At 40.2% G+C, this 26,127-nt stretch overlaps 1 protein-coding gene and 1 long non-coding RNA gene across 9 annotated transcripts in view; one reads left to right on the plus strand and one right to left on the minus strand.

The window, feature by feature from the left end:
- Positions 1-23,096, minus strand: part of LOC143112234 (sodium/calcium exchanger 2-like) — a 71,819-nt gene extending 48,723 nt beyond the window's left edge. For 4 of the 7 annotated variants that reach the window (XM_076274485.1, XM_076274483.1, XM_076274487.1 and 1 more), the window contains exons 1-4: positions 22,893-23,051; positions 21,516-21,653; positions 21,106-21,333; positions 9,586-9,870 (exon numbers count right to left, since the gene is read on the minus strand). In XM_076274485.1, coding sequence (XP_076130600.1) covers positions 9,586-9,870; positions 21,106-21,333; positions 21,516-21,653; positions 22,893-22,958 — 717 coding nt within the window. In that variant the 5' untranslated portion in view covers positions 22,959-23,051. Of the gene's footprint in view, positions 1-9,585; positions 9,871-21,105; positions 21,334-21,515; positions 21,654-22,892 lie in introns of all 7 variants that reach the window. The other 3 variants (XM_076274484.1, XM_076274482.1, XM_076274481.1) reach the window with 2 other exon arrangements.
- On the plus strand, positions 11,630-13,655 carry LOC143111694 (uncharacterized). Of its 2 annotated transcripts, XR_012984585.1 has the most exons (4): positions 11,630-11,989; positions 12,630-12,697; positions 12,941-13,051; positions 13,182-13,655. It is a non-coding gene; the product is annotated as an uncharacterized LOC143111694 (long non-coding RNA). The 2 variants fall into 2 exon arrangements; XR_012984584.1 differs by lacking the exon at positions 13,182-13,655 and having other exon boundaries at positions 12,941-13,130.
- Positions 23,097-26,127: the final 3,031 nt, after the last annotated feature.

The following is a 26,127-nucleotide window of genomic DNA, read 5'->3' on the forward strand; positions in this document are numbered from 1 at the left end:
ATGGTAAGCTAACAAGATATCCATATGAATTCTGTTAACATTAAGCTACCACTACGTTATGTAAACCACACAATAACAATACGGCATGTTACTGATATAGGCCTTTTTTGACGGAGTAAGAATATTAGTGGAGAGCTTTTATTTTCAATCGTCAAAAGTAGTCAAAGCCCATATTAATGCAAACTGTCTCTTCACTAAGTCACAGTGTTGTATAAAGTACTAGAAAGCAATACTTGAGTAAAAGTACAAGTATCGTACTAGAAAAAGACTTTGGTAGAAGTGAAAGTTACCTTTTACAATATTACTTAAGTAAAAGTCTTAAAGTATCATTTATATATTGTACTTAAGTATTTGAAGTAAAAGTATAAAGTAAAAAGCAAGCGGTTTTATTTTGAACTTTTGTGAACTTTATTTTGGCTTTCTTATAGTAAAGCATAAAGCATATTCAGGGTTCCCATATCTTCTTAATCTCACTCATCAAATCAAAATCACATTCTTTTCTAGGAGTTTTCAGGCACAATTCTCTTAAGTTCAAAGAACAAACAGCATATTTTTAGAGCTGACATCAAAGAAAAAAACAGAAACAGAAATGCCACTTTTGTATGAACTTCAGGTAAAAATGAAAAATAAATAACTTATTTCTTTAAAAAAAATGACCTGCTGGTAGGGAGAACATTTTGGTCATGTGGTATGAGCATTTCTAGGGCTTACTCCCCAGGTCACCATCTCACTCTCACACACCCACACACACACAGGCCACCTATGTCCAGCAGCTACTAATATGCCAGTCATAGTTGAAACTGAAAAGGTGTCTGTTCATCTTCAAAAGAAGCTGGTTTTCAAAGTTGACAGAATTCAGTGCCCGTGAGTTTCAGGCCCAAGACCGGCCAACGTTTTCCATAGTGGTGGAAATTGGATAAATGAAGCAACATTTCAGCTCTTACTATCCTGTAGTTTTTATTTGTACCATGGTTCAACAAATGTGTACAGTAAAGGTTATATAATAATTCACTTCAACTAAGTTAACAAAAAATATTCCACTATTCCACAAGTTAACAAAAACAGAAAAAAAAGAAAGAAAGAAAGAAAGAAGTCACGCTTCCACAAAGATGCATATTAAACTAATATTTAGGCTACATGTTTTTTGCATGGGTAGGCTATATTGTTGTTTGGTGATTTAGCCTACTCCTTTACTACACCCTCTTCTGAGCAAACAAGGCATATTTATCATGTAGGGTAATTGCTCTTTCTTACATTAAATAACTTTAATTTATCCTCTCTACTTGTCCCTGTAGTCATGGCCTCCTTATCACTAATTTCGGCCTCATCATTTTCAGTGGTCGACTGGTTGATCTGCTGCTCAGTCCCTCCTGGCCTCTTTCTACCATCCATCCTTCCTGACGCTTGTGTCTACTGTAGGGCCGGCTCGGCTATCCTTATCTAAGAAAAAACTTTTTGGAAAAGACGGGCTATATGGACCCAACCAACTCTTTTTGGGAGGGGAGAACTCCCTCACGTAGGCTACAACCCATGCAGAGGCATTGCATTGGTGTCAGGCAAAGAATGCGGAGCGTGTCCTACTGAAAAGATAGACTAACTTGACAAATGTCAATATTTTTTTCCTCGACCGGCCCAAAAGTGAAGCGGCCACCGGGAATTCTCCTGATTCTCCCGATTACCCACCCCGGGCCTGATTCAGTCTTACTCTTCTTGGACTGAAGACAAGTCCTGCGATGTTAAATAGCCTTTCACAGGCCGCTGAGGCAGGTAATGGAGTGTTCAGCTTCACAGAAAGCTGCCAATGTACAGAAACATTTCTTGCAAATACAGCCACGGGTGTATGACGTTATCTTCACCACTACCCTGTTCGCCGAGTTCACCACTATCGTCGGGGTGGTCGTCTATGATAACGGGAGGTCCTCCAGTAGGTGCTCGTGCTTCCATGGCGGTTTCAGTTGTGCATCCTCCTCCTTTAGCAACAAACAAGCTCTGAAATAGAACGCGCAGCGTGCGGAGCGTGCGTAATGCAATCTAGGAGCAATGATTCGCCAAACCTCCCTTATTGCAGTCGCACACATTTCACCTAATTTTATGTTTTAGTAACGAGTAACGAAGATGCTTAGTGGAAATATAACGGAGTAAAAGTATACATTTTATATAGGAAATGTAGTGGAGTAAAAGTGAAAGTTGACATAAATTTAAATAGCGAAGTAAAGAACGACTTGTTCAAGTGCCAGTCCTCGGTTATGCCAATTTCAGTCATCCCTTTATCTTAGAGACGGGTGCAGGGACGACCACCAACCCATAAAGACAGGAGGAGTGAACAAAGGGAAGTCCAGCAGCTGATGAAGCAGTGGTCCCGGATACAGGAAGTGGATGGGACCTTGTACCGAGCCATCCAGGCTCCTCCTTCCAGAGATCCAGTGCTGCAGCTTTTACCGCCAAGGTGTTGCAAGTCAAAGTGCTCACTAGCCTACACAACAATCATGGCCATTAGGGGGTGGACAGGACCACAGATCTGATATGCCAGAGGTGCTACTGGCCCTTGATGTGGCATGAGGTGCAAAAGTGGTGTTCTGAGAGTGAGCAGTGTGTGGTTGCTAAAGCAAGACAACCCAAGCCAGAACCTTCTTGGGAAATCTGTTAGCCACTAAGCCTTTGGAGATAATCACCATTGACTTTACTCTCTTGGATTGGGCTAGCAGAGGACAAGAGAATGTTCTGGTAGTCACAGATGTTTTCTAAAAGTTTACTGAGGCCTTTTCCACCCCTGATCAGAGAGCTTCCACCGTACCTAAGATTCTAACTGAGAGATGGTTCTATGTGTATGGCGTGCCAAGGAGAATCCACTCTGATCAGGGGCGCAGCTTTGAGGGGGAGCTGTTGAAGCGCCTATGTGACATCTACGGCATAACAAAGAGTAGAACCACAGCTTATCATCCAGAGGGGAACAGTCAATGTGAACGTTTCAACAGGACACTTCATGACTTGCTCAGGACCTTACCCCCTGAAAAAAGAAGCGTAAATGGCCCCAGTTGCTCCCTCAGCTCCTGTTCGCCTATAATACCACCGTGTACCACGTAGAACTCCCCATACGAGCTGATGTTCGGTCAGAAGCCACAGTTACCAGTCGACCACCTACTTGGTAATACTGGAGGTGACCACGGGGACAGTCCACCGACTGACTGGGTGGTGCAACATCAAGAGTACCTGACTTCTATCTATGCTAGTGCTAGAAGACACTTAGAAGAGGCTGTGGCATATCATAGGCATGGTGGTCCTGACACCGTACCCATATTACCACCTGGCACTCTAGTCTTTTGCAAGAACCATTTTCACGGTCGCCACAAAATCCAGGATACATGGCCGTCCACCAGAGCTAGTGAGCGGAGCACGAGTGAGTGAGGAGCGTAGCGGATGAAATGACACCACAAGTCTGAGGCATGCTCAAATCCACCCAGAATTCATGTGTTCATAATGAAACCAAGACCGTTAAATTTCAAAGTAAGTTCGTTGATGGGGATGGAGTCGCTAAATATTTTAGAAAGGAAACTGAAAGTCATAGGGCCTGCAAGCGTACTATTCCTACCATACAACTAGATATTAACAGTGTAGAGCAATAACAACCATGTGGTGACAATGTTCCAGTGAGTAAAGATTCATTTTGGAATTTAAGAAGACACATTTTGCGGAAACATGAGTGTTCTACGGAGAGCAAAGAAAAACGTGAGCAAGTTGAATATGCTTCATATCAAGAGAGGCTGAAGTAATACTTGGATGCTAAGCCTGTATTCTTTAGGCAATTAATCCCACTGATTCCTTTTAGGCTTATGTGTATTGACATTGCCAAGCTTGTTCGTTGTTGCACTATCAGTGTTGCATTATCTTTTAAAATAAATGTTCTATGAGTGAAATTGCCGTTGCTCTTGGTTCTTTGGAATTTAAGTTTTCTAAGGTGACAATTCGACTTATAGATCTCCTTCTTTTAAATTGAAGCGAGCGTGGAGCTATTTCACTGGAGCGGGAGGATTTTAAGTAGAGCGGGGAGCGAAATTGAGCGGAGCGGCCTAACATGAATTTGAGCGGAGGAGCAGGCGAGTGAACAGCCACCTGAGCGAGGAGCAGGATATTCGCACCAGCTCAGCTCTGCTCACTAGCTCTGCCGTCCACCAAGTATGAAATTGTGGAGTGTCTTGATGGAATTGGCACCAGTGTTGGGCAAGTTACTTCAAAAGCGTAATGCATTATTTATTACTTGTTACTGTCATCTCAAAGTAATTTGTTACATTACAATATTACTGTCTTTGAATTGTAAGGCATTACACTACGTTTACATTACTTTCACCAAAATAACAGGAAATATGGATTTGGTGTTCTCCATACATCTTCATGTGTTCAATGCAGCTCATTACACGGCAGGAGGTGATGTCTTCTTGGGGCAGCCATGGCCTACTGGTTAGCATTTCGGACCTGTAACCGGAGGGTTGCCGGTTCGAACCCCGACCAGTAGGCACGGCTGAAGTGCCCTTGAGCAAGGCACCTAACCCCTCGCTGCTCCCCGAGTGTCACTGTTGATGCAGGCAGCTCACTGCGCCGGGATTAGCGTGTGCTTTACCTCACTGTGTGCTTCACCTCACTGTGTGCTAAATGTGTTTCACTAATTGGGATAAATGCAGAGACCAAATTTCCCTCACAGGATCAAAAAAGTATATATACTTATACTTATACTTATGTGGTATGGTATAATGACTGAGCTAGGTTTAAGGCTAACAAAAGAACAATATAATGGTTGCAGTTATGGCTCATGGGACGATGTAGGCCCCAAAGGCCAAAGGTCACTCACAACTTAATATAGTAAAATATAGCCATAGTGAAATTGTATGTTGACTTTAAATGGTTCTCATCATTGCTGGTTGCCTTTCCTTCCACATGGCTACGATCTTTGTCTATAAAAGCAACATTTTAGTTATTCTCACTGCTTGAAATGAGAAGTATAGCCTAACCATGTTAGATCTGTTGCATGAATGGCAGAGATAACTCAAATTCCCTTTCTACAGTCATCTAAACAAGGCAATCAAATTCCAGGACCAGCATAGATTACATTTTTAATTCTTGGATAATCTTCTCTGGTGCCAATTGAGCATTTCTCAATTTTGGATTAAAAAGCAAAGTAACTTCAGTTACTGAGAATTGTACCAAGTAAAATATTACTGAAATTGTATTGTTAATGCCTTACATTACTGCATTACAGCAAAAAGCAATGCATTACTGTAATTACATTACTTTTTTAATGCATTACTCCCAACACTGATTGGCACACACTATAAGATCAGGCCTCATGGGGAAGAGGGCCCCCTTAGAACCATACATCTGTCCGAGCTTAAATCTGTTCCCACGGTCAAGATTCATCCAGCCCACCAGCACTGGCTGCTCCACAGCCTCATCGGGAGGGAGCCAGGCCTAGGTAACCTTGGAGACCCGTTGAGGGTAGCCATAGTCCACACCAGGACTAGTGCTTACAGTGATCATCACAGAGACCAAGATGGTGTCAACTCTAGCCATGATCAGCTAGAAGCTCATTTGAAGGGCATATCCCCAGGTAACCCTGAAGTTGGAGACCAGCTAAGGGTAGCCGTAGCCATAGCTCACATCAGGACTAGCACTAGCTGCTAAGCCTCCCAGGGGCCAAGATAGTGTCAACTTTAGCCTTGACCTTGAACTGTCAACTGTCACTTGACCTTGAACTGTCACTTGAACTGTCATTTGGAGGGCGTACCAGATGTCCAACCCCCACAAACAGCGCCAGCCACCCGGCAGCAGCACCATTTAGCACAGCCACTTTGGAGCCAGAACCAGAGCTGGCCCCAAGCATAGCAGCAGGTGAAGATTTTCCAATTGTGCACCCCCTGGAGGAGTTGGGTCTGGACCCTGATCCTGTTTTATCCCTCTGACGTTCCACTCGTAATACTGCCGTAGAACATTCAAACCCCTTCAATCTCCCACAGTCTATTTCACAAGAGTTCTCTGCCAGTGTAGCAGAAGTAAATGTTTCCCCTATCCCCTTCAGGCCTTGGCAGTAGATAGGTATGCTACCAGGACGGTGAACTTTAAAGCCAGGGGTGTATGTGGAAAGGCTGATATGCAGCACTGGCACACATGCCCACCCGTGGTTGGTGATCATATACGTAACTTCCTCTCTGGGAGAACAATGCTGGTCATTTGAATTGTTTGGCACATGGGTGCTTGTGGTTGTTGTCGCTGGAAGAACACGGCTTTATTCTAAGACTGGTGACTGTAGAGTGTGCTGTTTCCATTGTGCTGGCGTTTTGGCAGGCTTCCAAAAGTCGAGGTGCGTTGTTGCTGTTACCCCATTGCTGTTACCCCGCTTGTTGGCTGTGGATAACCCATCGCTTTTAAAGAGAGCAAATGCACACGGTTTAGTGTCTGACCAATGTTTTTCCTTGAGTTATTTGTTTTTGTTTTGTTTGTTTGTAACTTATATTCTTTTGTTTTTTCATTTTGCCTACTGCTACTTAACTACCCATTCCATTCCATTCTGCGCAGCCTGGTAGCACTCTGCCTATGACACCTAGTGGTCTGCTGTGTTGCCTGTACTATTATAAGTTATTTCCAAGACAACTTTCTCTTATGGTAGACAATAGAATGACATGGCAGGTCAAGGAAAGCACCAAGAAAAGCAAATATTAAGAAATCGTTTTTAACATAGGCAACAAGGGAGGAGGTGTTTTTACACTTTTCAGACACTCAAAGTTTGAAAACTATGGAACCAACAACCTTTCTACATTAACTGGGTGCTTTCTGTGCAAAAAGACGTGAAGAAAATGTGAAAATCACTTTTCGGACTAGATATAATAGGGCAATTCCATGGAAAATTTTGTTTTTTGTAACATCCATTAACGCCAATAAAATGTGATGGTATGGTATGATGTGAATGATTACATGAAATTTGAGCATTTGCTATTTTTGGCTGAAGAATGTACATGAGAAAAAATGCACAAAAAACATATGTTATCATCAACGAATCAACGAAAATCAACGAATGTTATCGATCATACAAATGCCAAGGCATTTTACTGGTGTTATGGATGTGACAAAAAGTTAATTTTCCGTGGAATTGCCCAATAGCTTATTTTAAACGGAGTGTCTATTTACACCCCTGGTACGAAAAGCTTTAGCCACACAACTGAGCTATTCACACCCTGTGACATAACAACAAAAAGACGTTGCTCACGTACACAAAAAAACCCGGCGGACATTTGTTTTTTCGTCAGCTGAAAGTGAAGAATTCTGAAAGGTTTCAGCACTAATATCTGTTCAGATTAAGTTTTAGATTGAAAAGTTGTGTTTTATTTTCATAATCTTGGTTCAGTGAACACATACAACCGTCAGTTTGTTAGTTAACATAAATTTCGTGAATATGATGTTCAGGCCTATGAACTATAAGTTTACCTGCAAATGCAATGTATTTGTGGAAGAAGATAGTGCAGTGGTCACAGACATGGGTTAGCATGTGGGAGACCAGGGTTTGATTCCTGTGTGAAGCATTTTGGTAGAGTGAGTGAGTGTGCATGTGTACCAACGTCTCTGGAGAGAAAGTGCGCAATTTGAACAAGAAATCGGTTCTCAAACGGAAGTTTTGATTGCAACAATTAGCTAGTTCATGCACCAGGGTGTAAATAGCATGCAGTACTATATACACCAGGGTACAAATAGCATCCACTTCTAACTATACATTGATGCAAACAGCATACCTTATTCAGAGTGTCTGTTACACAGCTGAGCTATTCACACCCTGTTACATAACAACAAAAACATGTTGCTTGTTTTTTTTAATTATTATTACATTGTGTGATCAATATGCCAGAATAAATGCACAGGGGTGCAAATAGCATACACTGATATTTGTACCAGACGGGGTATTAATAGAACACATTGCTGTGTGCACCGGGGTACGAATAGCATACACTGCTAATTGTACCAGGGGTACAAATAGCCTTACCCTATTTTAAAACATACAGATAAAAATACTAAAGATGGATCGTAAAAATGAAAAAAGAAAAAAAAGAAAATTCATATGAAAAACATGAAAAATTCACATGAAAAACCAAACACAGTGTACTGTACTATGATATCTGCTGCATGATTACAGTTAAGTTGCATTATCTCCCAATGTAGATATAGTAACTATACACATAATTATTTACTGTTAAATCCTATTGTTATGTCTCGTTTACTCATAATTAACATAAGGTGAGAAAGGATTTGAACGCTGGTCGCCTGCGTTCAGCCTCGACGCGTTACTGCTGATCCATCAGTTATCCATATAGCACTGATTTTGTGGCTATATTCATAATTACAATACCAGCCTCACATTTGCATGGTGTGGGAAAATTACATGCTTTTAAAGTGAATGTAAAACATTGTTAAGAAAACATGCAGATTTATAACAAACAAGGTAGGCTAGCATACATTTTGCAGGAACGTAGACATATAAGTGAACTTGGTAGCCTACTATTAGCATGACCTAAGAAGTAGCCAATGCTCCACCAACGAAGACTTGAAATTCATGTAGCTTAAGTAACCTACAGAAATACTTCCAACAAATATTGGTCGGCTCAAGTAAACTGTTTTATTTGCTCACAATAGGTTTAGGTTTTTGTTGATGACAATGACCGTGCCAGCATTCATTACTTGTGGTTGAAATTAGACACGTCGACACAGGCAGGCTGTGAGAATTTCTAGGAGGTGGGGTATTATACGTTGCCACTTTTTCCACCAATGAAATGTACCGCTGTATCAACGAAAACTTCGGAGGTATCGAATTGCGACACAGGCACAACGCTCACTAGCTCTGGTGGACGGCCCAAAGCCCTAACAAGTAGGCCACGGCTACCCCTTTGTTTCCACAATAAGGAGGAAATACTGTCTAATTTGGTGTCATCAATACAATTAAGTGGTAGGATAGTGGTATTGAGTTTTCCTTCAATGCATGCGTGTGCGCGTCTGCGTGAGAGAAACTGAAATCACTTGATAATGTTGGTATAGCAAAGCTCTGCTTCAACCTGTAGGAGTGGGGTAACAACATTTAATAGAACAAAGTTGATTCTTGCAACTTCCATAAAAACGGAGCAGAGACTGGATAATACAATGTATAGCATTTAGTATTGTATTGTCAGATTTAAATATATAGTGGCCAAAAGCTATTGTAGCCTAATTATTCTTCCAGTTTAATACATACCTCAAGATCAGTGATATGTTTGTAATTGACTGCAGCCATCTTTATGAAAATGGCAACGCAAGACAACGCAAGGTACAATGGTGTGTCGTTGATGCAGATTGGATATTCTCTCAGAGGAAAATAAGTTGTTCGGGAACGCCCTTCACCTACCCTCGCTATAGATGCAAATGTATTTCATTGGTTGGGATAACATTTTGGGGATGGTTTGCCCCTTGTCTCGAAATCCTATATAATGTGATGTTCATATAACAGGCTATTTATATAAAGCATTCTTAATGTACAAGAATAATTTCAGATATTTTTTCCTCACTCTTTGTTTCTCTCACCTCTTCTCTATTGGGTTCTTGTTCTTTGTTGTTCTCCAAGGATATGATGGTACTTGTGGAGTTACTTGTAGAATTACTTGGATTTATTTCATGGAACTTTCCCTCCATGATGACATCAATACCCTTTGGAGCCAGGCCCCCTTCGGTCTCTACAATGATGCCATGACGCTTGTCAGCACGGTAGCGCTTGTGGAGATATTTGTAAAAGAGAAGTCTACGATCTGCAATCCAGGCCAGGAGTACACACACCGGGAAGAAAAACAGTGTGACAAGAGCCTCCCACACCTGCAATAAACAATATAAAAACACAGACTCTTGCACACATCACTACACACAGATACACATATAAAGGAATAGAAACCCTGAAAAGAAATGTTTCATTGTAGTAATCTCTAGTATCAGCCCATTGACAGATGAAGTGAATAACACTGATTATCTCGTTATCATGGCACATCAGGGGCGGAGCCAGAGGGGTGGCTCGGGGTGGCACAGGCTACCCTTAAAATTTGACTGGCCACCCCAGGTGCCACCCCAAAATCCTAGTCTATGGTTGGCCATTATGACGGTCTATGGCGGGACCTTTCTTGATGCACCTGTAGCGCTAGTTTGAAGTGTCAGACAGACGTCGGAAAGTGGTAAAAAACGCTTGCCATTATACATGACTTATTGTTTTTAGCATGTGAGTTTAGGCCTACAGGCTACAGGCAAAGATATCTATTTACCTATCGCATCTGCCAGTGCCTATTTATCTAATCACACACACAAGTTGCATCTGTTGAATCACGTCATTCTAGACTAATTTTCCTACCTGCTTATTTTACCTAGCCTACCCTGCCAACATTTGCTAGGTCATTAAGTGTTAACTGTGGACCTAAAAGCATTTAATTATAATACTGTCCTAATCAAGGTTTGAAAATCGGAGGTTCACAGGCTACTGTGACCTTGGTGCTCCCTTCTTTCAATATTCTTTGCATCCGACTAATAGTGATTTTCATTTAACCTGGCCTGTCAAAATAATCTTAGCATTCACAGCACAAATTAATTTAGTCTTTTACGCAGTGGAGAAAGTGACTGCGCACGGCAAGAAAGAAAGAGCGTCCATTCACCCATTCTTCTCTGTTGAACTACCGTACTCGCGAAGTAGTCTACTCATCACACAGACATTACATGTATCACATCACATGAAAGAGCTTTTTCTCAGCTTTTAAACGATGTTAGCCACTAGGTGCTGTGGTAAACGGTTTGCGAGAAAAGTAACTTTAATTTAATCATATTATTATACAGTTCTGCGCCCATCTCCCTCCCCACCCATTCATCTTGGTGGAATGCTTTGCGAACTCTTCCCATATAGCCTACAAACAATACATACAAACCATATCAGAATAAACAGCGGACCTTACCGAACACAAAGGTGTGAAGCATCCCCCTGTACAGATAGCCATTCCAGAGTAATCCGGTTTTGAATTTGCAGCAAATTTCTACATGTCTCCAACTTTGGGCTTTACATTTCATAGCAGGCCAAATAAAACATAAATGTTAAATATAGCCTAGATATTTGTAAATATTAAATTCAGATGATTTACAGTTAATTGTTCATGTTTTTGGTCATGTTTCGTAGCCTACAGTGATGCAGGTCTACTGTAGCCTACTGTTCATCAAGCTCACGCATTATAAACACTCATCGCATAAGCTAGGCTAAGCGATATGAATTCAAGTGACCTTTCAACCAGTCAAGGATTTGTTGTGAAATATTTACATTTTGGGAAGTTTACGTAGCTTAGGCTAAACTGTATGTTTCTTTCATCCCCCATGCCTGTTTTATTCGTCCCGACCAGGAGGGATAAATTAAACATTGCGCACGTTCCACTTTTGCTTAGATATATTCTGAACAGTTTTGCAACTGTATTTGACAAAAGACAGATGTAAGTTATTGCTAGTGACAAAATATTAACTTTCGGTGTGGTCTCTTTGTAAATAATGTTTAATTAAAAAGTCTTTTGATCGTCCCAGCTGTCCCCTATAGGCAGGTGTCCTATACACTCTCAAAAATAGGGGTACGGTTGGGGTACATTTTTGTTCTTTTAGGTACAACTTTTGACCCTGTACCTTAAAGGGAACAAAATTGAGCCCCTAAAGTACTAATATGTACCGTTCCTGGATCATTAATGTACCTTTTCGCAAAGGGACCATATTTGTACCTAAGGGTACAAAAAGTACATGGCCTGTCACTCAAAAGTTGTTGGGGGAGGAGATTCGGGACGGGAGCAACCGTTATTTTTCCCCTCAACTTTGTTCATCTCACTCACCAAGAAATGGAGCAACTTTCAGTGAGGAGCTTGGTGTGAGAAAACACATGTGCAGGATGGAATAATCTTTGTGGAAGAGGAGGCAAAGCTATTCAGAGGTAAGGTGTAGTTGCAATTTATCGAAATTCGGTTTGTACATTGTAAATAGCCTACTGTTACAGTAATGGAGTCAGATTGTTGGCTTAAAGGCTAACATTAGCATTCGCTAGCAACTTAGCCTAGGTTAGCTATGAATTCAGATATTTTTAAATGGAGTTCAAACTCCTTCAATAATGCATGACTATCGTGATAAATGGTAAGGAAATGATTTGTGTGTGTGTTTTATCTACTATTTCCCATGTCAATGTTAAGTTTTTGTGGAAGCCATTAAAGCCAACTTTCACTAGCAATCATTATCCTAACTAGCTTAGCCCATAGATATATGAGCATATCCTAGCACTGTTAGCCATACATACTTGCTAACTTCCCTGAAAGGCTGGTTTAATATCAACGGTAGTGCAGGTGAAAGAAGCCTGGTAAGTGCATACATGCAGTAAGCATGATCACTCTCAACACTGTCATTTTGTTTAGGTGAAAATTAATTAGTTGAGTTGCCTATGTTCACCAGAACATCCTGGTTGTCATTGCTTATCTAGTTAGAAGCTAGAGGGAGCAACTCAGAACCATTCTATAATGTTATAAAGTTACTCAGAGCTTGATAATGGTCTAAAGTAAATCTAACGTTAATCCTTCTCACAGATACCCACCAAGGCAGAACATGGCCACTTGGAAGTAAGCTTACCTTTCCTAAAGGATCTAATGGCTACGTAAGTTACCCAACTTGGTGTTTTTTTTGTAATGGTATTTTTCTTATTGATGTTAAATACATATAGAAAAGTATTGCATAATAAATTATGCAAATTATAATAATACAGACAACTTTTAGATTTTTTTTTTGTCCAATAGCAAATTATATATTGGTTAAGATTATCTTTGTGCTATTTCATTGTTGTGTCATTTTGTTTAATTATATTATTCTATTGCATGGCATTTGTCTCTCAAACACATAGTGGAGCAGGCAGCTTTCGTTCATGAAGATACGGTGAAAAGGAGTAAGGAGAAGTTTGGGAGAGTCAGCCGGTCCATGGAACTTGTAATGACTCAACGCTGATCTATGCCAGGTGAGCAGATTGATATAGTTACATACATGTATTAGACAAGGTATTTTACACAATCTGTCTGAGGCTATTTATTTGTGTGGTTGAAAAAATTCTTATTCTGAGGTTTGTGTTTGCATTTTGCTTCCAACAGATGTAAAACTCCTGCTGTCATTGGTGAGGCTACCACTGCTATTGAAAATATGTGAACGTCCTGTAGATCAAGTAAGGTTCCAGTCTAAGTCAAAGTGGATATATGCAGAGGAACAGAAGTTGAAGAGGGGGAAAACAGCAGCCTCTACTGCTGTTGACCTTTACTTAGCACACTCTCCTGAAGAATATGTTGGATTTCTACCAGTTTTTGAAATTGAACTTTGGTGCCTTTTGAGACTCTTGCCTTTTTAATGGCTCGCCTCATGATTGGAAGGATTGGAGTGTGTTTTCTGATTGATTGATTTATTGGTGAGGTAATGAACATTGTAACAATATATTGTACATTTTTACAGGCTTGCTAATATTTCCCAAAGGCTTGCACATTGTTTTCTGAGATACTACTCTAAAATGTCGCTATATGACTCATTACATCACACATATCGTTCACTCAATTCTATGGTGTATGCACTGTGAATGAGATCGATCATAGCTACTAAGTTACTGCAAGGACTTTGTTAATTTTGCAACGTGTAATGGTTATGGCAAGCAGATACTGTATTTTCATCACTGTCACATACACGAGTATTAACATGAACTTGAAAGCATACAAGGTTTGTTGGAGTAATTACTAACTCAAATATTGGTATTTTATAGATCATATAAAGGTGTTATTAGTGCTATTGTGCAAATTAATATATTTTTTTCCTTCTGCGTATAAACACAATGTGGCTATTCAGGCAAAATATTGTAAACCAAAGTGTTTTATTATTTACACTTACATTAAGAGTCATAACATGTTTTACGTGAATATGTATATTGATATGGATATAAGATATTTTGATGTTTTGATATGATTGTGTTTTTAATATGAACATGTTAACATTTATTGTACCTGTATTCATGTGAAGTATTGTGTGTAATATCCCCCCAGAATAAACATTTAAATGTACTTATTGGTTGTGCATATTTTTTATTTATACCACCTTAAATTTGCACTGGGGTTGTACCCTTGAAGTACAGAATAGTACCTTTTAAGGGTACTATGTGATAATGATATATACAGGTACATTTTAGTCATTGCAGGTACACAAGTGTACCTTGATGGGTACAGATGGCTAGGGTACACAAATGTACCTGCATTCATAGGTACAGTATTGTACTTCAAAAGGGTACTGCCCCAGCGACAAGCATTTGTACCGACTTAGGTACACACTGGTACTTCCATTTCTTAGAGTGCAAGGGGAATATTCTCACCCCTATGTATTTCCACTCTGTTTCGAGGGACAAGGGGTAGGCTAGGGGAAGGAGAAGGGGAAGGGGAAGAATGACAAATGGGATTGAGCCTTAGGGTCTGTATGAATGTAACATTATGTTTAGATTAAGGTTAGTCTTTAATTGGTGTTTATTTCATTCATGTTTCATACAAAAGTATTTTAAGCATTTAGTTGAGAGGTGTTTGTTGATTTTGGATGACTTTGTTATAGCTCTTTGCCAGCTCAGACAAAATAAGCAGGTCAAATTATTTTAACAGCTACAGAAATAGATGGCCATAGATAGCCATATAATAGAATAGAATATATTCTAATGTCCCCATGATGGAATTTGTTTTAGCACAGCATAACCCTTTACCATTAATAGACAACTTAGATTTAATATGTTTGTTTATTTGTATTTGCTCATCATAACCCATTAATAGACAACTTAGATTTAATATGATTGTTTATTTGTATTTGCATTTTATTCAAATACAAAGACATTTTACAGTATGTGAGAGTATGGTCTTTGCCCTTCAATTGATGAGTATGGTGTTTGGTGCATGGTTTTCCTAATGTATTTGTGCTAATTTAACATCTTGAGCCTGTTTCCTCATTATCTGGATGTTTTGCCTCATGCCACCCTTGAATTAATCAATGCCCCACGAGGGCCACCCTTGTTAAAAATGTCTACAATCGCCACTGTGGCACGTGTCAGTGAATTGGATATACTGTAGTAAGCGCAGCGGACCCCGTTGCTGACAGGAATACGCTGTCACTTTCCACGCACGTATGGCAAGCCGATTGAGCATTTATTCAGATATCTTGATATCAGGCATATTGTCATGTACATGCAAGCCATTTCTGTCCACTAGTTAACTAGTGAGCCATTTCTGTGTGAACTAGTTAACTAGTGACAGCCAAAATGCTCACTAGTTAACTAGTAAGGCCCAAATTATCTCTGGTTAACTAGTTCATATGTTTCATATCTTACTAGTTAACTAGTAATGCTCAGCATGTTCACTAGTTAACTAGTGGACACTCAAATGTGCACTAGTTAACTAGTTTAAAGACTATATTTTACTAATCAACTAGTAAGGTACAAAAGGTAAAAAAAAGATTTAATGTTCCTATTGATTTAAAAAAAAAAAAATCATTACAACCAATGCTGATGTGGTAGTGTTTTTTTTTTACCCAACCAGTCTCCTATTGCTTCTAACAGTGGGCTAAATCTGCTTAATAATAAAATAGGCTCATAGGGACATTTTCTTATAATTCCAGAAGAAACCAAAACAGCGCAGAAATGGGCTCGTTTTTTTATTTAAGCAATATAGCATGAGTGTGAGTGGCCTATAGCCTACCCGGGGGTGTAGTTTTTTTTTTTTCATTTTGTATTGTGTGTGTGTGTGTGTGTGTGGGGGGGGGGGGGGGGGGGGGGGGGTGAGCTCTTAGTGATCCACACCAAAGATTCAAGGGATCGATTTTAATATTATTCTTTGTTAATTGTTGCTAGGCAACCACAGACATATATGTATCCATTCAGTCGCGCTTTTCTGATTAATAACTGAAAAACAAAAGATTGTACACATTAACTGCACACATTAACTGCACATGGTTTCAAAAGTAATTAAAAGCTCAAGAAAAAAAACTTCATGCACTTCTAAGGATTTGAACCCTGGTCTCCCACATGATTTCCTGCTGCTTAACCACTTGAGCTAGTCTTGCCACATCAGCAATGCTATCATCAATGTTCATGTTACTGAAACGTTTTGTTGCTAGGCAACCATATACAAATGCCTCCAGTTTTATCGCGATTTTCAGACTAATAACTGAAAAACTAAAGATTGTAGACATTAACTGAACGAAGATTACAGCAACACACCACAACTTTGTCACTAGACATGTTATCAAAAAATATGTTTATGCTCAAACGATCTTAGTTTATAAAAGTTTGCTCTTAGAACAGCCTGGACGAAGTCAGCCATGTTTTTTAGGTTTCTGAGTCCTAAATGGACCAATCAAAATCCTTGTTCCGCCTTCTTCATTTGCATGCAAGTGCAACATTGCGCACTACTTAACTAGTGGCCAATGTTATGTCCCACTAGTTAACTAGTTGCACAAAATGCCAGCCGTTTGTGTATTTATTCAAATTCCACTAGTTTACTAGTGTGAGGGGCATTTTTCTCCCGCTAGTTCATTATGGACAGTGTTTTGTCTTCACTAGCTAACATGTAAGGCTCAAAATGCCCTCTATAAGCTAGTGAAAGGCATTAATAATGCAGATATGCTCACTAGTTAACTAGTGGCATGTCCTGTTCCATTACTAGTAAACTAGTAAGGCCAAACATGTCAACTAGTTAACTAGTGAAGGCCAATGTGTCACTAGTTAACTAGTAACAGTACCTTTTGCATTACTAGTGAACTAGATAGCTCCAAAAACAGCCACTAGTGTGTGTGCTGCTTCACTGCCACACATGCAAACTAGTGAGACTTAAATTGTTCCACTAGTTAACAAGTGGACAAAAACGGTCAGCTTGTTTTTGTTTTTAGGTGTAACTAGTTAACTAGTGAACAAAATATGCATGCCACTAGTTAACTAGTAAGGCCCACAACACCCTCACTAGTAAACTAGTGGGTATTTTGGCCTTTACATGTTAACAAGTGACCATTTTGGCATCTCACTAGTTAACTAGTGGGGCTGAAATGGCCTTCACTAGTTAACTAGTGGGCATTTTGGGGCACACTAGTAAACTAGTGACACTTTTTGCACCTCACTAGTTAACTAGTCGAATGGAAATTGCCATCACTAGTTCACTAGTGGTGTTTTGGTGCACACTAGTAAACTAGTGACACTTTTATACCTTACTAGTTAACTAGTGGGCATTTGTGTCTTCACTAGTTAACTAGTGAGCAGTTCTGCCTTCACTAGTTTACATGTGTCACACTGAAGCCACTAGTTTACTAACTAGAGTTCCTTTGGCCAGCATGTTAACTTGTGTGCCACATGCAAATGTTGTGGGTGGGATTTTGTGAAATTCTGCACTGTGATTGGTTGTCATGTTCTATTTGGACATAGGGAGCCAATAGAAAGCCTCAATTTCCGGAATTCTCTGCCTCCTAATTTGAATTTTGCGCAACTAGTTGACTAGTGTGAATTTTGTCTTGAACTAGTTTACTAGTATACATGTATGACCTCACTAGTTAACTAGTTTGGACAAATGATGCATCAACTAGTTAACTAGTGAGCCTACTGCCATCACCTAGCTAGCTAGTCAGCCATTTATGGTTCACTAGTTAACTAGTGACATTGACCTACTGCAACTAGTTAACTAGTGAGGTGTTTTGCCTTCACTAGTAAACATGTGCACATTTTTGGCTGTCACTAGTTAACTAGTGACTAGTTAACTAGTTAACTAGTGACACCCAAACTCCTTCAACTAGCTGACTGGTATGCATTTTGGCCTTTACTAGTTAACTAGTGGGCATTTCTGGTTCTCACTAGTTAACTAGTGAAGCTAAAATGTGTTCACTAGTTAACTAGTGAGCCTTTTGGCTCCCACTAGTTAACTAGTGTGCATATTTTGGCCCTCACTAGTTAACTAGTTCACACAAACATGGCTCACTAGTTAACTAGTTGACAAAAATGGCTTACATGTACATGACAATTATGCCTGATATCAAGATATCAGAATAAATGCTCAATCGGCTTGCCATACGTTAGTACCAATGTTTTTAACTGGCAAACACCTGATAAACAATGGCGCCGACAAAATAGAACTGAATCGAAATCTACATGGTGCAACACTGTTGTTCGGGGTTGTGTAGAGAACAATGGAATCTAATGTAGGCCTAATTGAATGTCGAAAGCAGAGTGCATCACACTCATGTCGGCGCTGGTGTGCACACTCCTTTAGGCTGAAAGTGCACATTTTGTCCTCAAAGTTGATGAGTTAGAAGCAGGGAAAATATAAAAACATAAGGACTTGAGCAATTTTGACAAGGGCCAAATTGTGATGGCCAGACGACAGAACTCTCCAAAACTGCAGCTCTGGTAGGTACCATACACAGAGTTTGCGGGAGGGGCACCGTGCAACAATGTGATGTCACAGGAACGTCATAACTATTTATACTCACACGGTCGCGATACTAGTTGCAGTATTCTCCCGAACAGAGGTGTCGCTGTTGTGACGAGGCTATTGCTACCTACTTTACACCGTAGTAGAAGAAATGTAAAGCTTTCCCTGACAGCTGCTCTTCACAACTAGGAGACATTACCATCTAATTTCCAAGGTGTGTGCAGGTAGCTGGCTGGCGCTGAGAGATGAGTTTGTGTAATTTCCTAAAGTGGAAAGAGATTTTTTTTCAGGTCTTAGCAGATATCCTTTGATTGAAAATAAATCTATTCATTACATTTTCCTGGATTATTATGTCCCTGGGTCCTAGTACTTTCCTCTTAATTCCCCTTGTTGCAACCCTCGCTGGTAACTCTGTTGACTTATCCAACAAACTATTAAAAATGTACAACTGTATCACAACTCTCGCTGGTAGCTAAGTTAACTTCCCTCTCTTCTCAAACTGACTATTCGACCTTCATGACTACAGTCATTTTATTTTAAGATGTGGGCTAGGCTATATGAAATGCCTGAATGTGGCTGATGCCTGTAGTCATGCCTGCTGATCCCTGATCTTGGCTTCAAGCTCGTCCTTCTTGTCACACAACACTGAAAAAGAATCTCCTGTGCAGGAGCTGCCTGCGCAAGGCTGAAATTTATTGTGCAAGAGAGGAAATTATGTCATTTTGGTGTCACACTGTCATGCGACAGGTCGGGAATGGCGACTGTAAATCGGCATGGATGGCCTGGTACCAGGGGCGGACTGGCAATCTGGACGTTCTGAAAAAGTCCAGAACAGCTATCCATCCGACGGCTGCCTGGCTCAGTACTTCATCGGCCAAGTAGGCCTGTCTAGCTCTCCACATAAATGTGCGTCACTCAGGCTAAATCAAAGCTATCCGTTTGTCTACACTATCAGTCGTCATTGTCATCCAAAAAAGTCCACGTCACGCCATCGTGTCTTCAATGATAAGCCTACAGGATAAGATACACAATTTATATTTCGCCCCTCTCTATGGTTCAATCATGTGCATAATAGCCTAAATACATAGCTAGAATTGAATTATGTGTGTGCAGAACAAACAGAAACAGAAAACTGAGAGGGAGAACAAGTTTCCTCCCCAATAAAGGTAGGCTATTTATTGACAAACGTTACCCCCATATAACTCACCATAGCCTATCATTATGCATTTGGCATGACTCAAACCTTATCCCTCTTTCATGATGCTAGACTATTAATAAAAATGTTTTAAAAGGAGCTGCACATAGGCATTATGCACATAGGCATTTATGACCGCCACTAGCGTAGATTAAGACGAGACAATTTCCTAGGCATATATGGAGAGTGGAGAGTAGTGCTTAACTCATTGAATGCCAAGCTGTTTTCGGAAGCTTTGTCCTAGAGTGCCAGCAATCTAGACCATTGTTGATGATTTTTGTACAGCCACAGCATATTCTATGTTATAGCTATGAACACATACAATGGCTCGCTTAAAAGGTGAGACTTTAAGCTCTCAGTGGGTGCAAGCCGTGTATTTCTACATGCCTCTGTTCCTGAGAAATCCCAAGCTAAACAGTGGCTAGTTTTCATCAAAATCGCTGTTTTTTTCTAGAAATGGAGATATAACGTTTTTCATGAAATATGAAGTGTTGCCTGTAAACTTCGGGAAACTTTCCGGGAAGTGATCAGCGAGACCTGGCGAGACTGCCACCTAGTGATAGACCCACGGCCCAAAGCAGCAACCGAGTTATGATAAAATGTCCAGATAAAATGTCCAGATTGTGCGTTTTCGTGAGTTTTTGACCGTCATATATTTAATTTCCATTCATCACAGAGTTCCCAAAATCACATATAAGGTGTGTTAGAGTGTCTAGTTTCGTAATTTAAAAAAAAAAAGCTAAAAACGTAATATTACGTTTTTGGCACTCAACGGAAGGAAAAACGTAATATTACATTTTTGGCACTCAATGAGTTAACCACTTCCCCCAACCACATTTATCCTACTGGTCAGGGATCGAACCGGCAACCCTTCGGTCACAAGCCTGAAGCCCTAACCAGTAAGCCAGTAGGCCACGGCTACATTATCGGTACATAGATGATTACATTATCAGGTTTTATAACATGTTTTTTGGAGTTATGACAGGATTTTTATTACATTATTGGGAGTTATAACATTATTGCAAAATGATTGCGTTTTCAGGTTCTACAATCCCTTAACATTAGTTAAAAGAAAACACACAATAATTCCCAAACAACACAACCTATTCTCTTTGCTAGTGTCATCAGTGTACTTGTTCTGGATTTCAGGGCTTTGTCTCTGTGAATGGTCTTGAGACAGATGCTAGTGGCACTGTATACATAAATAAAATTGAACATTTTCATTTGATGTGATCATAATTTAACACCATTTTCTTTATAGACTTTTGTGACAGACAAACCTGCAATGCTATCACTTATTTGACCCCCTTATAAATCTTTTAACCCATTAACACAAATGTGGAATAAATAAGCAAACAATGGACACCCAGAACATACCACTGATGGTATATGGAAACATACCTGAACAATGCCAGGGCTTATGACTGCCAAGATGAGATAAAGCCAGATGTAAGCAAAGATGCTCCAGAAAGCAGTCACAAAAAACACTCGTAAGTGCTTAATCTTCCGTGAGTCTTCATTAGGGATGGCCCATACACACAATCCAATAATCACAAACATATTGAAAGCAGCACTGCCCACAATGGTTCCTGGACCAAGCTCCCCTGCCTCAAAGCCATGGCCACAGACCTAGACACAAAAGAAGATTTCACTATCACATGTTTGCAATCTACTATATATAAATCCTCATTCATTTGTTCATATATGTAAGTCATTTTAAGACTTTGTGGTTGTCCTGATTATTAAGGAGTGTGTTTGTGTGGCTTAATGTGAATGTATATTTGTATGTGAATGTGCACATTTGTATGTACCTCTATAACAGATAACAGGATTTCAGGAGCAGAAGATCCTAAGGCCATTAAAGTAAGATTGGATACAGTCTCATTCCATATTCTTATTTTCGTTAATGTTACCTCTCCATTTGAATTTGTCACTTTAACTTCTCTTTCCTGTGACAGAAAATTGAAAGAATATACCATAGATAGACAGGAAGATTGGAGAGAAAAGAGATTGAACAATTAAATTGTCTAAAAATATTTTCAGATTTACATAGACAGATTTTCTTCATACTTTGCAACTAGGCCTAATTGCCTGTTTAGTATTAACTGTTTAGTATTAACTAACCTAATCTACCCCAGCCCTATATTTCACTTAATGAAATGTTGACATCCTTGAAAACACAGAAATATAATCAGGAATATCTAGCTGCAAGCAGCAATGAGGGAGCCAAGCAGTTGAGTAGGATTTGGGATTGAGATTGGGATTGAATTGGATTGGACTGGACTGGACTGGACTGGGCTGGATTGGATTGTGATTGGGTCTTGAGTTCATGTACAAAGTTTGGTTTCTATACGTAAAAATATTGCTGAGATATGAGCCTACTTCCTGTGATTATAGATTGGATTGGACTGAAGGATTGGATTGGACGGGATTGAGTCCATGTTCAAAGTTTGTTTTCTATACGTAAAAGCATTGCTGAGATATGAGCCTACTTCCTTTGATTATAGCACCCCCCTAGTGGTCAAATGACGCTATATGTATTGTGCGTCCTCAGGATGGGATCCCAAGTTGCTCAAACAGAGATTTTGTTAATGCATTAAAGGAGAATTCCGGTGTGATATTGACCTAAAGTATGTTGAAACATGATATCAAGTGTGAACGTATGTCTCATAGCTCATCTCGGCTTGTCCCCTGCAATCTGGCGCTAGTTAGCCGATGCTACCAACAGCTTTTTCAGTGGGGGAGCCTCAGGCATCGGCCTAGCCATGCAAATAAATCACTGTTTCACACCATTTACGAGGCTCAATGTATCTCCACACTTCATTGGTAGACTTCCTGACATTTAAAACGAGACATTGAGAACTTTGAAAAAGCACTGGTAGTTTACTTACAAGACGATTTATACAGACAGTATCTTCACGAAGTTTACCATTTGCAGCCATCTTGAATTTAGTCATGATAAATCGAGCGACGAGTAAGAATGAACAGGTATGATAAGGGATCAGATTCCAAAAATAATTCTGTGGAAATGCATGGATTCCAGTTTCTTCAGTAGCAGCAACTGGAATCCATGCATTTCCACAGAATTATTTTTGGAATCTGATCCCTTGTCTAAACACATATTCTGTGTTGTTTTGAAAACATTCTCTACACTCCCACTTAAAAGCAATTGAGAAAAAGTAATGTACCTGTGAAGTGATGACCTCAATGGCAGCCATGAAGCGGTCTGCGATGATCGACACACCAAGAAACATGTACAGAAGGCAGCTGAAGTAGAGCACAGCCCGTCCTGCTCGCTCCCCCGTACTTATGTCCTGTGGTAGCCACACAGGCAGCACAATGCCTGGTTTGCATACTACCAGCTCATCGCAGGAACGTCTTGGAGGTACACTGCTGGAAATACTACTGCTGCTGCTGTTCCCCTGAGTTGATAGAGAGGTGAAGGAGGCCGACACATTCAGCCGACAAAGCAATAAAAGGTGCAGAAATAAGAGAGAAAACATTGTGTCTTTGCAGGGAGTGGAAAACTTTGAAAAAAGGAAAAAGAGAAAAATGGAGAGAAGAGGCAAAATGTAATCAAATATAATGTTCCAAAGACTGGGATTGGAATTGTACTCCTGGAACAGCCAGAATTGATCATATTCATCATATCTCTGATGGTACTCCTCAAAAGGTAAATTTTTAAGTAAACAAAACACTCACATTTGAACCCTTTTAACATGTTCTACATTATAATACATATATTTATTTATATTTATTATAACTATGTTTGTGACATGGATGAGAGTAAAATGGGTTAAAGGAGTTTTCATCTCTGTGGAAATGGGAAAAAGCATGAGTTCCACTTTGGTATTGACTTTCCAGAAAGAGAAACAGAGGTATGGGACTGCTGTACAAACACTGAATTTGCATGGTTTCTTTACAATTACTTTAGCTAGTAGCTCAACACGCATAGTGTTCTTGTTCATGCACAGCACTTTTAATAATGTTTTGAGACTGTTAAGAGGCACAAACACAATCTAAAATCTGCCCCTGTTACATTAATACACAGGATTAGATGTTATAATTCCTTGTGCCAAAATCCAAGGTAAAAACACATTCAGAAGCCCCTACTCAAATTAACTTAAAAAAAAAGCAAATCTGCCAACCAATGGTCACAAACACAAGACAAATGGCCCATCCAACAGCAGTATATAGTATGCGGCATGTCATTGGGGTTATCAAGTGGGCACCCTCATTCACCAATGTTTTGTTAGGCCCACGACACCTCATAAAGGCTTAACAGTGAAACCAGCGTCCTGAAGACACTCCCCTCCATGCTGCCACCATATTACCACATTGAAATATCCAATACCCAACATACTCTTAACCAGCCTAGGCATGGTCTAGGTTGGCTAGGTGGTCCGTCCTGTGAACTGAACCATAACCATAAAAACCCTAGCCAACCACCATCAACCTAGGCACAGTCTCTATCAAACACAAAACAAATGAGCCAGTTAGCTTACCTTAGCTTACGCCCCATGTTGCCACCATATTACCACAATAAACATTCAAATACTCTTAACCAACCTAGGCATGGTCTAGGTTGGCTAGATTGGTCTGTCCCATTGATGTGGACTGAACCATAACCATAAAAACCCTAACCAACCACCATCGACCTAAGAACGGTCCATCACAAACACAAAACAAATGAGCCAGTTAGCTTACCTTAGCTTGCGCCCCAGGAAGGGTAACTTCTCCTTACCCACAACCATTCGCTTGCTCGTTTTGCTGCCAAGGACATGTTACTAACCACCTGCCTTAGACTTCGTCCACAAATGCCCAATTCAGACAGCAAGCCAATAGCAGATCTGGCCAAAAACCCTTGTGCGCCAATATCAATAGGCCTTAATCGGTGTATTTTACTCTCTTCAGCTCATTGGCCTCTTCCACTCTGTCTTCCCAAGGAACAGTAAGTTCAATGAAGTAAACTATCTTCTCTGAATCCGACCACAGAAGTAAGTCGGGTCGTAGTCTGGTACTCACTATATGTGGAGGTACCGCCATCTGCTGGCCAAGATCAACCTTCATTTCCCAGCTACTCCATTTTACAACTGGCCGGTTTTACACCTGGCCTTCTCAGAATGAAGTTTATCCCCCTGACGTACAAAGTTAATTTGCCTAACCCCTTTACTAGCTGTTAATGAATTGACTTCTCTCCTTTTATCCTCAATTGCCGCTGCCACACATTTCAATACCTGGTTGTGACGCCACGTATACCGCCCCTGGGTGAGACTTACCTTGCACCCTAATAGGATATGGTGGAGGCTGCCCAAACACAAACAAAGTGTGCATTTATCATCCTCACCAAACCATTGACTTAAAGTGTAAGTTCAGTGTAAATTGACCCATAGTCCTATTGTTCAAGCTCATCACATGCAGCCCATAGGAAAAAGAATGAGACAATTTGGGACAACATAGGCCAAGTTATGGACAGGCAGCTTAAAGCAGACCCATGGGGCAGTGGGGAGTTACTTTCAGTTTCCGTTTTGATGCCCCATGGGTCTAACCCTAACCCCACCTCCACAATGGCTGCATAGGTGCACTGGAACAATCATTCCTAAAATGCATTAAACTTTCGTTTACAAAGACGTGAAACTCACCGAATGGTCAGGGGCAGGGGCGCAGCTACCCATTTTTTGAGGGGTATGCAACAACAATATTGGCGCCCCCCCCCCAAAAAAAAAAAAAAAGAAACACAAACAACTAGGCACAACTAGGCAACAAGTATACAAAAGGCCAATAATTTTCACTATTAGTGTTTATTAAATATATTTTTTGTTAAAGAAATGCTGCCAATTTGATGTTTAACTTGAGGAAGTATTAATAAAGGGTGCATTGTCACTTTAAGAGAGTCTAAACGGTTCTCATAATGTCCTTTTGCCAGCTGTTAGGCCAGGGTTGCCAACTCTCACGCATCTGGCGTGACACTCACGCTTTCAGCACCAATCTCACGCTCTCACGCACACTCAAGAAATGTCACGCCAAATCCATTCTTTTTTTTTGCAATCCGTTCATTTTTTGTTGATGACTAGACTAGACCACAGCATTGTTTCTAAATGACAGGATACGAGTTTAAGGCATACATATGTCTAGACCAACAGCAGGTAGTTCTAATATCAGCCTACAACGTTCTCAGCGCAGTTTTCTCTGATTGTTGATTCGCTGACTGTTTAATCCGGTCCGCGACACCTTCACGGAACACGCTGCTATTTAGACATGAGGCAGACCGACATAAAGTGTGGCCGCCCATTCTTCTCTAGGAACTACTCGCGAAGTAGCCTCACAGACATCACATGAAATAACTTTTTCTCATCTTTTATAAGGTATAGCGGCTATTTGCTGCGATAAACGGTTCGCGAGAAAATTAACTTTCAAGAAATA

Source organism: Alosa pseudoharengus, unplaced genomic scaffold (assembly GCF_046254945.1).
Source record: "Alosa pseudoharengus isolate Yale_2024_CS ecotype anadromous, Long Island Sound unplaced genomic scaffold, YU_APseudo_1.1 YU_APseudo_1.1_scf_8, whole genome shotgun sequence".
NCBI classification, from domain to species: Eukaryota; Metazoa; Chordata; class Actinopteri; order Clupeiformes; family Clupeidae; genus Alosa; species Alosa pseudoharengus.